General features: G+C 37.0%; 1 protein-coding gene across 1 annotated transcript; it reads right to left on the reverse strand.

Moving 5' to 3' along the window:
- Positions 1 to 1,394: 1,394 nt before the first annotated feature.
- Positions 1,395 to 14,484, reverse strand: LOC128672282 (sodium/potassium-transporting ATPase subunit beta-2-like). The gene is made up of 7 exons (XM_053749332.2): positions 14,216 to 14,484; positions 7,379 to 7,507; positions 6,870 to 6,986; positions 5,570 to 5,667; positions 4,695 to 4,793; positions 3,036 to 3,201; positions 1,395 to 2,685 (listed from the first exon to the last, which is right to left on the reverse strand). Exons 1-7 carry the CDS (start codon positions 14,346 to 14,348, stop codon positions 2,537 to 2,539), a joined length of 891 nt encoding a protein of 296 aa, XP_053605307.1. The 5' UTR covers positions 14,349 to 14,484; the 3' UTR covers positions 1,395 to 2,536.
- Positions 14,485 to 14,600: the final 116 nt, after the last annotated feature.

Consider the following 14,600-nt stretch of genomic DNA (forward strand, 5'->3'; position numbering starts at 1 on the left):
GCTGCAGATTTTATTCCTGTCGCCTAAAGGCATCTCATTACCGCTACCTATGGCATCTAGTGCCTAGTAGTCTAATTCGAAACTTATGTTATTGAAATGTAAGCGATAATACCCTACAGTCGAGTCTGATACAAGCTAGTCTATGGCAGCGGTGTGTATCCGCCTAAATCCAGCTGTGGGCAACAACTGCCGCCCGCCGCCCGCCCAGCCCTCGCCCGCCCAGCCTTCAATTACCAGCTCGTTCGTATTAAGTGATGGTACATAGATAAATATACATACGTATAGATAGTACAAGAAATAGAATAGACGGTATTCTAGTTGTATTACTGTGCTATGTGTGACCACGGCTCTCCTTGTTCCCGCGTTTTAGTAAGTATGATGTGCAGGAGTTTGAAACGGTTCTCCGACAATTGCTTCGTCTACGAACGTTTCGTCGACAGAATGTTTCGACATCGGGCGTTTGAACGACAGAACCCTTCATCTACGAACGATTCGCCGACAGAATAGAGGAGACATTCTGTCGGAATCGTTCGTAGACGAAGCAATTGTCGGAGAACCGTTTCAGACTCGATGTGCAGTCATGGGGTTTCAGTTTACTTACATTCGTATGTAACTAACGGCCCGACCCGGCTTCGCTTGGGTAAAAACATAATAAATTATAGACCTATATCTTCCTCATTAATCACAGTAATTGTAAACTGTACAAAAAGTCTGGTACGGTAGTTTCTAAGTAACCTCATTAATCACAGTAATTGTAAACTGTACAAAAAGTATGGTACGGTAGTTTTTATGTAACCTCATTAATCACAGTAATTGTAAACTGTACAAGAAGTCTGGTACGGTAGTTTTTAAGTAACCTCATTAATCACAGTAATTGTAAACTGTACAAAAAGTCTGGTACGGTAGTTTTTAAGTAACCTCATTAATCACAGTAATTGTAAACTGTACAAAAAGTCTGGTACGGTAGTTTTTAAGTTGCCTAATCTACTGCACGGAGTGTTATGAAATTTGGTACACGGGTAGAATATAACCTGGAATAACACATAGGGCACTTTTTATCTAGAAATTCCGACGGAAGCGAAACCCCGGGGCGCAGCTATTATCAATATATTTACCATAGGTTTAGTACACCATATAATTTTCTAAGAAACGTCTATCACGTTTATACAGACAAACGCGAAAGGTTTACATGTTTTTATAATAATGTAAGCGTTTCAATTGATTATTTGGTTTAAGTATTATTATGCTGTCCTTATCTTCTGTCTCTCTTCGTAGCCAAAATTAAGCAATTTGAATGTACCCGTTGGTTCTCCTCTCGCACTCATTGTAAACACCAATCAAGGGATAATGGTATTGCGATGAAGCGGGAAAAACTTCTCATTAAAAATCGAAACACAGCTGTTAATAGTATTTTAATTTTAATTTGTACTTAAAACTATACTAATTAAAACAATAATATTTACATTAATGTATGGCTTTGTATTTTTACATTTGATTTAACGTATTGTCTTCTAATTCAAACTTTGTATATATACATATATATTGTAATATACAACTTGGGAAATCATCAACATGGAAGATTTTTGACGAACAAAAACGGCTCACACTAAGCTATCACGAATCTGTGGGCGAAGTGCGGGTTATACATAAATACATATATATTAGGACAAATCACACAGATTGAGCTAGCCCCAAAGTAAGTTCGAGACTTGTGTTATGGGATACTAACTCAACGATACTATATTTCATAACAAATACATATATAGATAAACATCCAAGACCCGGGCCAATCAGAAAAAGATCATTTTCCATCATGACCCGACCGGGGATCGAACCCGGGACCTCTCGGTTCAGCGGCAAGAACCTTACCACTGCGCAACCGAGGTCGTCAAAAGTAGCATTTCACTTCTTACCATCGAATCGATTCGAAATGAGACACAGCGAACCAATCACATTGCGCCATTGTGACGCAACGACAACCACACTGCAATGTCATTGGTTCGCTGCGTCACATTTCGAATAGATTCGATGGTGAAAGAAGAAGTGAATATGCCCACTGGTAGATACAAGCACAATGGCACAACACACCCGGAATCACAGACAAATGCGTGTTCAAAAGTATATATATTAGCCCGCGTTGGGAATCGAACCCAGGAACTCCAGATAACGGACGGGCATGATAACAAAAAGCTGTGCCTTCATGGAGAGGAAAGGAAGATGGATCAACAACTTCTCATTATATACTAATTCATTAAAATAAATAAACTTACATACTACGTCTCACTATTTAATCAAATTTAAAAAAAAATAATGTTACTAGATGTTGGTGTCATTAGGTCAACAGATATAACTGTTGACAAGTTTTAGCTTTTTTAATTCATTAATTAAATCTCTCTTTTTTATGAGTATATACCTACTCGTAAATTATCTTTAATAATTTTGACAGGTTCTAGGTCATGTAAACGATTTCGACTACGTGAATGTGGCTGCCTAATTCCGTATTTAGAATACTGATGCTGTGTAAGTATCATAGTATTCATTCAGATGCAACGGTAGTTGATTCTGTAGTTTCATCTGCTTTGACGAATAGCCGGAACCTCGTGTATCCTGAAGGTTCTTTTAGACTCTTCTTGTAGATTATATTCTTTGCCCAGGCTCTGCACCTGATGTAGACTTCTTTGTTTACTGGAAAAATAATGTGATTATTTTAATAAATTCATACAAATTAAATGGGACAAAAAATATGTGCTATGGTGACACAGTGCCGTTTGCTTCTAGTAGTTTGTAGCATTGGTAAATATTAGTTTTAATTTAGAATATGACGTGAAAAATTGCCTATCAAGGCCTAATTTCTGAATAAATTATTTGATTTTGATTTTCCGATTTAGATTAGGACAAATCCATATTCTCCCGTGGATATAAATCATAATTCATTTATTTACAAACATGTATGAAGTATATATTGTGTGAAGTGCCTAAGAGACACAAACCAAGGCGGCAGCAGCAGATAGGCAAAACGAATGTCTCTGAATTACCTGGTGGTGTGATCGCAACAGGCAAAAATGCTCCAAAATCGTTCTCCTGCTTCCTGTACGGGAATATTCCCAAGAGACCCCGTCCCCAGGGATATTCGAACACAGTTCCGGGAAGGGTTCCGTCAGCCTGGGCCTCATCTGCACACGACACCCACACACTCGCCGGCTGAAATTAAAAAGATTTAAAAAATGAGAAAGAACATCTGTTTTTGTTGCATAATAACATTTCAAACTCGATCAAAGTTGTACGAGTCATGCCCATTGCTGGAACGTTTTGATGTTCATCGACGGAACGCGACAACGCAGAAATTGCTAATAGCATGGAATTAGTAACTACTTCGTGAGTAACTACTGATTCCGTGGTATAAAGTTTCAACGCACGTCATTGTCAAAGAAAAGAAAGGAGCCACCATGGTTACGGAATTAGTAGGTACTACCCTACAACCGAAGTAAGTGCTCATTAAATCCATGACCATGGATTTAAAACTGAGGCATGTATCTATCCTGACAGAAACCGGGAACGTCCCGGTTCTTCTGGATTTTACCCTAGCTGTTACTTATTGCGATAAGGTCGCCTTTTGCATGATCATTTTCTGTATAAGTCGTGTCAGATCGTTTTGGCAACTTGAATAAAAAACAGCATTGTGGCTGGACATTATTCTGCCTATGCCATGGATTTAGTAAGTAGGTACTTCGACGTCCGATTCAACAGAAGTTATTTATATTTACCTATATTTTTAAACTATATTATAAATTCTGTAGAATTTGTAACAAATACCTTAGCATCATGTACACATCACACGTACCCACCCAGTACCAATCAATCAATATCCTATTCTGATGATTATTAGATATAAAGACAAATATATGGAAACCAAAAAAATTATATTTTGTCAGAAAAAAATCAGGGACTTTTCTAGCAAAAACTCTTCCGCATTTATGCGTTGAACTTAATTCAAGCCATTATTTTTTTGTTGTATGGAGTACCTACTAATTTCACGGCCTATACATTTATTTTAATCGGTAATTTTTTCTTTGGGACATTGTAGTGCAAAGGATGACACATTCGTTTGCAAGCAAGCATTTTTGTATAGATTGATTGCTTGTCACGGCATTTGGCGTCTAGTTTACCCTCGGCTCTGTAAAGGATAAAGCAGAGAAATTTTCACTTACACAGATATACAACTATAAAACAAGCCTTTAGTATATCAACTGATAATTTCATCTCGGAATTTTATCTCTAGTTCCTGCTTGATTTAGGTGCGTTAATCCCTTAATCACTTCGTAGTTGATAAGGTTTATAAGGAAATTTATGAAAATCGTGGAAGATTTTGGAACATTGTGTGGATAGGTACCTATTGGTTACTCTTGATGAAATGTATGGTTGTGCTATGAGTGGTAATAATAAATTTTACACCTAAACCTTCCACAGGAATCACACTTGTCCCATTAAAAAACGCATCAAAATCTGTTGCGTAGTTTAAAGATCTAAACATACTTAATCATGTAATGAGAAATGACTGTTTGTTAAGTTGCAATTTAACTTTTCTTTTTTATTTCTACCATTTCGTACCAGTTCGTAATTGTGTCCAATACAGTTGTTTCAAACAAACTAATTAGGTATATACTTTTGGAAGATAAACTGATAAACTACCTTACCTCAAGTGGGTCGAGGCCTTTTATGTGCTTTCTCAGATCATCAGGCATGTCCTCCGGCAACTGGCTCGCGTCGTAGTACTCCGGGACCCAGTCGAAAATCTGGAAAAATAAGCAATTTTATAAATTAACTAGCGACACGTGGCTCCTGCGCACGGTGTCATTATGTATGTTTAAACCTTTGTAATGAAATTGTCTACATAAAAATGAAAATTGCATCTATTTTAATTGCGTGGTGTAAAAGAAAAAAGCTTGAAAACAGACGGATGCTGAGGACCATTTGTCAAGTGACAAATGGTCCTCACCATCCGTCTGTTTTCAAGCTTCTACACTTACAATATTCTACTTACAATAATGGCAAGCAAGTTTCGCAATGGGTATTATCTCAAACTCCTAAAGCTAAAGCGGAAAGCCGTTATAACGGCTTACCAAATAGGCCTATAGGTATCGGCGCTTTTCCATTTGGGTCAAAAATTAATAAAAATAAGCTACAAGAATAACCGCCCGACCTCGTATCATAAACACTATTGTGACATTAAATTAATTGGTTCCTGCTTATGTTTGTCGCCGGTAATTGAGGTGATCAATGTGTGTGACATTCTCTCTCTGTCGTCCTTGCGTGTTCCCGGTAGCATTAGCACGGTCGGTAGTGATGTCCTAAGCCAGGGAGCCGTATAAAAAAATATGCTCTGGTTTCTGTATGACGCCAAAACTCATTGTGAATGCTGTTTTAGCCTATCATCTGGCTGAAAATGCTTTTATACCAACGGCCTAAGAAATTAAAGAAGGGGTATAACAAATCATAACAATCAATCAATAAATACATCGATTATTGATCTTACAAAGCACCGGATAAAAGTAAAAGGAGATTGGTTTACCTTATTTAATTTGACAAAAATGCACGGTGATCTTGGGAACCCGAAATTATCTTCAGTAATACATTTCTTTGTGTCTAATGGAATCCAGCTCGCTAATGCTGAAACCAAATAAATCTTCATAATATGTTCCTTGATAGAAATAGATACAAATGAAAAACGTCCGCAGCATCATTTGATCGTGTTAATTTTGCCTTCCTACAAAATGTGGACATCGTATAGAAAACTGCTGCATCAATCAATCAAAAAAAAATGAAAACATACATCAGTTCAAGTTCATAATTTCACAAAAACCTGCTAATAAAATAAAGCCCCCTGCCGCGTCTATCTGTTTAACTATGATAAACTCAAAAACTACTGCACGGATTTCCATGCGGTTTTCACCAATAGATCGTGTGATTCCTGAGGAAGGTTTAGGTGTGTTTTGACGACCTCGGTGGCGCAGTGGTAAGATTCTTGCCACTGAACCGAGAGGTCCCGGGTTCGATCCCCGGTCGGGTCATGATGGAAAATTATCTTTTTCTGATTGGCCCGGGTCTTGGATGTTTATCTATATATGTATTTGTTATAAAATATAGTATCGTTGAGTTAGTATCCCATAACACAAGTCTCGAACTTACTTTGGGGCTAGCTCAATCTGTGTGATTTGTCCTAATATATTTATTTATTTATTTATTTTGTGTTTCTATCCGAGCGAAGTCGGTACGGGCCGCTATTTCATATATATAAATACTTAAAAGGCTACATTACGTAGCCATAGTTAAATCATTGTACATATTGAATGAGTAGATGCCACGTTGTTTCTATGCTTTATAAGATCTATTTACAATCAATGGGTTGTGAGGGCCTCTCTTTGTCAGTTGACCATTGATCTACGATCAATCATGTGATAGATTTACAACTGTCAATATGTAAACTGTCAGATAGGTTTTCTATACATAGCGTAACCGTCCGTGTATACTCCTGCCAGCTACCTGGCCTCACTTCGAGGGGGAACGGGGTCATTTATGTATGTACGAGTATAAACTTTCGGGAATAAATTGTCTAAATAACAGTGATTACTGCATCAAAATCTGTTGCGTGGTCTAAAAGAAGAATCTTTAGAAACATGCAGGCGTGGAGGGCGACTTGTTTTTATATTATGCCCCCAAATGAACGTGATGTTTTCCGACCAGCCGACTGTCGTCTTTGGAAGGCTCTCGTTTCCTCAGTTATTACCTTTGAGGATCTTGTTAGCGATTCTATTGTAGGGCGGGAACCTTACGCGGCAAACGCTATACAAATTAGAACAGTCCGAACTCACGTTTACTAAGATACTGTTGAAGTTCGTTTATGTAGATGGCTGTAGAATTGCCGGCTCCCGGCCGGATCTCGACGTCGGCTAGGGGCGACGGTCTGAACGACATCCCAGGGTTAATCCCTGCGAAAATTATATAATTTAATTGTTTCGACTGTACTATGTAATCTCCACTCCAGAACTCGGACACACGCCGACGCGAATGCGTGAACATTGCGTAGTTAGTATGAGTGCTATTATTTGTTCGCAATGAAAAATCAGCAGTGTATAGCCAAAGTTTGTTTGTTACCTCTACACACTTTAACTGCTTAACCTTGAAATATGCATACATGTAGTTTGAAGTACGGAGAAGGACAAATGGTACCATTCATCTAAGAAAAATATGTGTTCCCCTGACGGAATTTGACGCGGGCAAATTCTAGTGTGAGATATGAAGTCACCCTAGTGGGTGAATGAAGACTGGTGATATCTAAATTATATAGATAATAGATTTGTATATATAAAATTATACCCACCGATAAGTGACTGATGCAGTGTGAAGCTCGGTTTGGTGGGGTCCAGGGTGTAGTACAATCCCCCCATGCAGGCAGCAAACATGGCCGCCAATACTGCGTAGAACACCAGATAGAAAGTCAACACTATACCTGCAAGCATCAAGTATTGTGTCATCATTTTATTCATTTTTAATATTGTAATGTCAATTTAATTTTTTTTTTGAGTATTTTATATCTTTGTTTTATCTGCGCCGCTGGGCTTCAACCCCGTGGGAATTTCGGGACAAAAAGTACCCTATGTGTTATTCCAGGTTATTTTCTACCCCTGTACCAAATTTCATAACAATCGGTCCAGTAGATACAGCGTGAAGAGGTAACAAACGAACGGAAGAATAGACGTCCGTCCATTCGTCCGTCGTTCCGTCCGTCTATTCTTCCGTTCGTTTGTTACCTCTTCACGCATTATCTACTGGACTGATTGTTATGAAATTTGGACGAACGAACGATCAAAAACCCTAATATCTGCTTTTGTATATTGCTAAATACAGATATTGAACGCTCAGTTATCTGTGTTTGCTGCAGTTTTTAAAAGCATAAAAATGGCAAAATAATATATCTTTTCCCACGAGAGCAGAACCGCGGGGAGAACCATTATCTTCCAAAATAAGGTGTGTGTAAAATAAAATGTACAAATGCAATCACTATATGTACTAAGTAATATACGTATATGGTTACTGGTATCTAACACATAACCTTCCAAAGGCGCATAAGGTACATAGAGACTATCAATTTTTGTCTAAACGTAATAAATAAATAGAAATTCCTTTTTTTACTTTTATTGTCGTTTCTATAAAACGTTACCTCTATGTTGGATTCCGCTACATAACGCTACTGTACTGTCTCGCGTTGCTCGGCTATTACATAGATTTAAGTTGTGTAGAATCGCAAATTAGATTGTATTTTTTTTACATGAAGAAAAATAATCTACCGAATCACGAAGTCATAGAATAAAAGTTGCTTGTTTTGATGTACCCAAGTAGTTTATAGGAGGTTTTGCGTTTGATACCTGTAACCCTGTATATACTTATGTATATGCACTGTATGTGATATGACTTTATGGCAACTAATAACTGACATAAGTATATTGAGATAAATATTGGGAGAAGTAAGATTATAGCGTAAGACAATGTCAGACGGACAGACGTCTGATCAATATGATTTATAAACTATTTCTGTAAGGATGCGAAATGCGCACGCGCGTTATTTCAGGGCAGACGGATTTAGCTGCGCCTGAGTCGGCGACCGGTCGTAAAGGTGAAGTCAGCCACGCTGGCAATAAAATGAAGGGCGGGAAAAATTCTAACGACATAAAAATATAACAGTTTGGACATATTCTTCAGAAGTCTTCTCACGCAGTTTCGTTGAAAAAAAAAACGGGCCTATTCATATAATACTCAGGTATATCTTATTTTGTGAGGGATATTGTGAGAACTAATACTTAAGTATTTTGGAAAAAGGACACGATGTCCTGAAAAAATAAGAAGCAATCAGCACCATTAGCATATGAATTTTATTCCAGTTTTACTTCTCATTACGCATACACGAATGAATTTGTTACACAAACTACTAGTTTTCTGTTCTCACGAACTAAAGAAAAGTTGGTGTGATATTCGAGCCCTTAATAAAAATTAATTTACACATTTAATAAACAAGAAACCCCACTCCGAAGTTGCTGGTGTCATCTCATTTGCTAGAAAAAAGCTGACGGTGTCCAAACATCTGAACGCACATTTTACTAAGAACACTCTCGATTAAAATGTCTTTCAAATAAAAAATGACTAGATAAAAATCTGTTCAGCCGTTTGGTTGCTGCGATGCCAAATGACAAACATAGAGACACGTTAAACTTATAACTCCCATCCTTCTGTGGTAGGAGATTATAGCTAGCAACCTACTAGAGTAATATTGTAGTGAAGGACTTTATACAAATCTGTAATTTCACGGTTCATTGGGTTACTATACACTAAGTTTCTATTGGATCAAGGTCGCCGCAACGTATAGGTTAGCCATTCATTCCCTATTCATTACTTCTATAGTTAGGAAGTCAGATTCAAATCCCATGAGAAGTACACGTGAGTTTAGTACATATAGTAGATTAGCAATCTAGTTTTTAATAAGCTATTTTCTATATAAAAGATAATGGAGAAGGCAATTGCAAACCACTCCATTAATTTTCCATAAACAGAGAGACAGTTTAGAAATAAATTAATCCGTAGTGTTGGTGTTACACATTGAAAACAAAGGGTTCATATGGTTTAACTGTAAACAGTGTGCCAACAAAAAATCGTTAAAGGACGAACATTTTGCGCGCCATGGACAACGTAATAAACAACTTTATAGGTTTCCCCGACTATTTTCATTATTTGCTTTGCTATTTTGCTACACTGTAGACGAATGATCGTTATTTACTGACACGCTCTCGTCTCGTCTGACCATTTTCCTGGTTCCTTCCTCAGCAACAGATCATCTGAGCCGAGGACGCGCTAAATAGTTAAAAAACTAACCGGATTCATGCTGAAGTTGAACAAAAACACAGGGCTCTTTTGATTTATTTACAAAACAATAATGTAAAATGATTTCAACTTTATTTAGGTAACTCTTTAATAAAAAATATTTAATTCTGTTAAGTTCGGAACCCTAATCTTTAGAAAAGGATAACGATTGTAAACCCACAAAGGCTATCCTTGGTTTCTGAAGAATAAAGGGCAGGCGAGGTCGTGAGCAAGACGGGATTTCAACTGATACGAGCTACACAAAGCTCATTACGTCAATGGTTCTAAACTTGTTCGGACTGTATGGGTAATATCTTACGTAAATCCTGACGAAATTTAATCATGTTTGGACTTTTCCCGTTCCTTTACGAATTGTTTTTCGACACATGTGCATTCACATAAAACATCGTATAAACATATTTAAAATCAAACAGGTTTCACATAATTATTATAAACAGTTGGATACATACCTACTGTTACTTCTTCCTTATTATGCAGTTTTTGTATTTTTCACAACACCTATGAATGAAAGCAGAAGTATTTCTATGTATATATGGCAAATATTTATACTCGTGATAATAGACTACCTAAATGAATTGTAATTGCGCCAGTTTCTGTGTTTGTATCCATCCGGATCCGCGATGCAAGCTTAGTGCTTAGTGTGCGCCGCTGAGAGTGGTCTTATTGTGTTTCGAGCAAAAGATTTATAAACAGAATGTCCAAACCAGTTGGAGCTGCAGGGCCTATAAGTAGCTGGTTAAATGGCATCATGATTGTGTAATTAGCATGAAATTAGAACAGAGGAAATCGATCACTCAGCGATCGCCGGATTTAATACTAGGGTATTGCAACAATGGTAGCGCAAGCACTTGTTAATGCGTTATCCTTTTGTAAATTTATATCGCCTGGCCCTGGAGCAAACCTAATAACTGGCCAAATGCGTGTCGGGCCACGCACGTTTAGGGTTCCGTAGTTTTGGTACTACAACAACCAAAGTAGTGCGTGTCGCATCCACGGACCGAGAGTTTCGTACTATGGCAATAGTTGTTCGAAGTTTTAGAGTAGAATACATTTGGTCGACCTATTACATATTCGTAAACTTATAACACTAACTTAGGTGTGATAGTTTTCCTTCTAATTTCGTTGTATATGAGTACTAATGGCGTAACGTTTGAATAGGGTAGTTGACAAGGTCAGAGAATTGTAAAAAATATGAATAATCTAGATAAAATAGATATATTTATTATTATTGTGATAATTCTTGGACTGTAACAATGCAGCTGGATCTAAATACGAATATTTACAGTTGGTTGGAAAGTCCATTTTCAAAAAGTATGAAATTATAAAAATAAACTTAACCATCATAAATAACAAAAATGTTGTAACAACTTTTATTAAGAAATCATCACCATAAACGTATTATTTAATGTAGCTGTCGAACAAACATATCTTTCTTCGCGAACGTTTTCGCACGTTGTGACGTCACTTGTTCATGTCATTTAGTATGGAGCGTTTGGTCGAGTCCAAAAATGTGTGATTTTATTTTTGTCATATCTTTGAAAGTATTGTCATTATCACAGTATTTTTTTCAATGGTGTTTCTAATGACATAAGATATAGTCGAATAGTCATCAAAACAAAAATTTACTAGCCTATTCCTAATAACAACTGTTTCGTTGGTAGATGGCGAACACTTGTCTCTAATGAAAATTGTCACTTTATAGCTTAATAATTTACGAACGGTTTGCTAAATCCAAAAATGGTCTTCCCGCATCTATACCAATATTTTTGAAAGACCTATCCTATACTAATGAAAAAACTTCCACTTCACGTGCAGGGGAAGTACTAAAAATATGATTGATTTCTTTTTCAAGATTTTATTTAACCACTTATTATTTTTTCACGTTATTGTCTAGGTATACCCATACCAAATTACATCATTCCATTATAATACTAATAGTTTTTGAGCTAGACCGCGGACGGACGGACGGACAAGTTTGAATCCTACTCGTACCACAGTCAGGAGTTCGTATACCAATATGTTAATATCTACGGGTTGCAGCTTAGATTATACTTAGGTATAATACTTGTGTGGGTTATTGTACTTCAAAGGTGACTGATTTTTATGTTTGGAATTCATTACATAAATATCGAATAACGTGAGCATACAGATATAGTTTTGTTTATTGATATAAGTTCAAGGTGAAATCATAAACTCAGCCAAACAAGGAATGTTTGAAAACAAACTAACTTAACTAATAGAATGTAGTATATTTTATCACGATACTTAGTAAAGAAGTAAGTATTCCTTGAGATAACATAGGTATTAATGTTTATTCGACTTACAAACTAACAAACATGTTTACATGATTCACAAAATGTTTGTTGCGCCGCTTCTTCACCTGCGCTTTGGAAGTCGGTAGTAGACTTAGTTTAGGTAATTTTTTTGACGTCAATAAGTTTATTATTTATTTACGTATTATTAAACAAAGTATTCATTATATTACTTAATATTGGTCCGCAAAACTGTTTACAAAGTGATCACTGTTAAATATATCATCAAAATTGAATAAAGAATTTTGAATTTGAATTGTGCAATGTATAATCCCCGGCATAAGTTGAACCAAGATGGCTGCCGTCAGTATATGTTTGGTATTAGAGACAAAATACCTATGATATAAAGGATCAAGAACTTTGAATTTCGAATACCTTCGTTGACGGCCGCCATTTTGAACCAACTTATTTGCCTGCGCCTTTGCCTGTTTAGAATCTAGATTTAACAGTGAATTAAACTACATGAAACGCGGTGAAAAGAGACCTATGTTCTACAGTGGACATAAAAAGGCTGAAACAATGTCATTATTAGGTAGATTTTTCTCAGAAACTTTTAGTTATGTGCTGCATAATCAGTTAGATGGAATGCAGGTGTCATGTACAGTAATACCGTCAGATGTTGATCTGATATGCCCACAGTCTACGACATGTCTATGTGAAGGTAACAGTGGTGAACTAATGTTAAATGTTGTGGAGGTTGATGTGTTGATCACTGTACGATACATGTAACATAATGCGTACTGTCTGGTGTCATGTAACTACCGCGTTGCAATCTCTGTGGCTACACTAATCTATTAAAATCTGATAATGATGCGAATATACAATATACAGAATCCTAACTAATATTATGAATGAGAAGGAAGTTTGTTTGTTACCTCTTCACACATTATCTACTCAACCAATCTTCTTGAAAATTTGCATACATGTAGTGTGAAGTATGGAGACGGACATAGGGTACATTTTCATCCCGGAAACATTACTGTTCTTGTGGAAAACTCACGCGGGCAATGTCGCAGACAAAAGCTAGTATTCGATATTTAAGAAACTTCCGACTACGTAGTTAGTGTCGCCTTCTTATCCGCTAGAAAATACCTGATGGTTCCCATACGGCTAGACATACATTTTGCAAACATACCTGCCTAAGAACACTCGATTAAATACTCTTTAAAAAAAAACTAGGTCAAAACCGGTTCAGCCTGGCTGCTACGATGCCACAGACAGACATACATACACGCCCCTTCTGTCGTCGACGGTTAAAAAGATGAAATGCAGTTTTCCCACCTTTCATAGTCTTGGAATAAAATATACCTCCTCCTTACTGTCGTATTCCTCATGGCTGAGGGTCGTGGTCATTAGTGGAATGAAACACACACAACTACTATCTTGGCCATATTTATGGAATGGTTTGCCATTGCCTTTTCCATTTCACACATGGTAAATGATAACTAGAGTGTAGGTTTCCTCACGATGTTTGCCTTCACCGGAAGCAAGTGTTGGTCTATGAAAACTACTATACATGAGTCAGATTGATATATAATATTACTAGCGGCCCGTCCCGACTTCGCTCGGGTAAAAACATAATAAATTATACCTACACCTAAACTTTCGTCAAGAACCACACTATCTATTGGTAAAAACCGCATGAAAATCCGTTTATCGTGAACAGACAGACAAGACAGACGCGGCTTATGATATGTAAGGATACAAATATAGGTTAATTACGAAAGTTTATGTATTTTAGTTGAGATGATGATTTTCGTTACTCAATTACGCAAAATCTTATGGACAGATTTTGATAAATTTGGTAAAAAAAAAACGGGCTAATCCCAAAAATTCTATGGAGTAAGGTCTACGGGTGCACCACGGCTAGTAATATGAAAGACATTCTTTCAATTAGAATTATAATGCAGTTATTGCAGCAAATTTTTTTTTTCAATTCAATTATATTCGATATGATTCAAAAATAAACTCACCCCATCGCTTAGGCGTGCGCCCTAAGATGCTGCTATCCTCAGGGTTGTACAAAACCTTGGCGATCGTTTCCCACACAGGGCCAGAAGGTGGCGGAGCCCTAGCCCAATCCTCAGAAACATGTGAATTATTCATACTTCACTTATATCTCAATCTGTTTTCAATTTCAATATTGGAAAATCTATAATCGCGAGTTACGAAAATAGTGCGTGAAACACGTACGACGTCAAACGCAGATCGTAGGATACTGAATTAAAATGTACATTTGCGCGTCTGCATGCGCGTACGCATGTGTCCACATCTGTTAAAGGGACATTTTTTATATGCTTATAGGGATCTGACTCATTAGTGGAGATTTAAATATGTTGAATATTGTCACGGTTTCAA

This window comes from Plodia interpunctella, chromosome 1, assembly GCF_027563975.2.
Source record: "Plodia interpunctella isolate USDA-ARS_2022_Savannah chromosome 1, ilPloInte3.2, whole genome shotgun sequence".
Classification (NCBI taxonomy): domain Eukaryota; kingdom Metazoa; phylum Arthropoda; class Insecta; order Lepidoptera; family Pyralidae; genus Plodia; species Plodia interpunctella.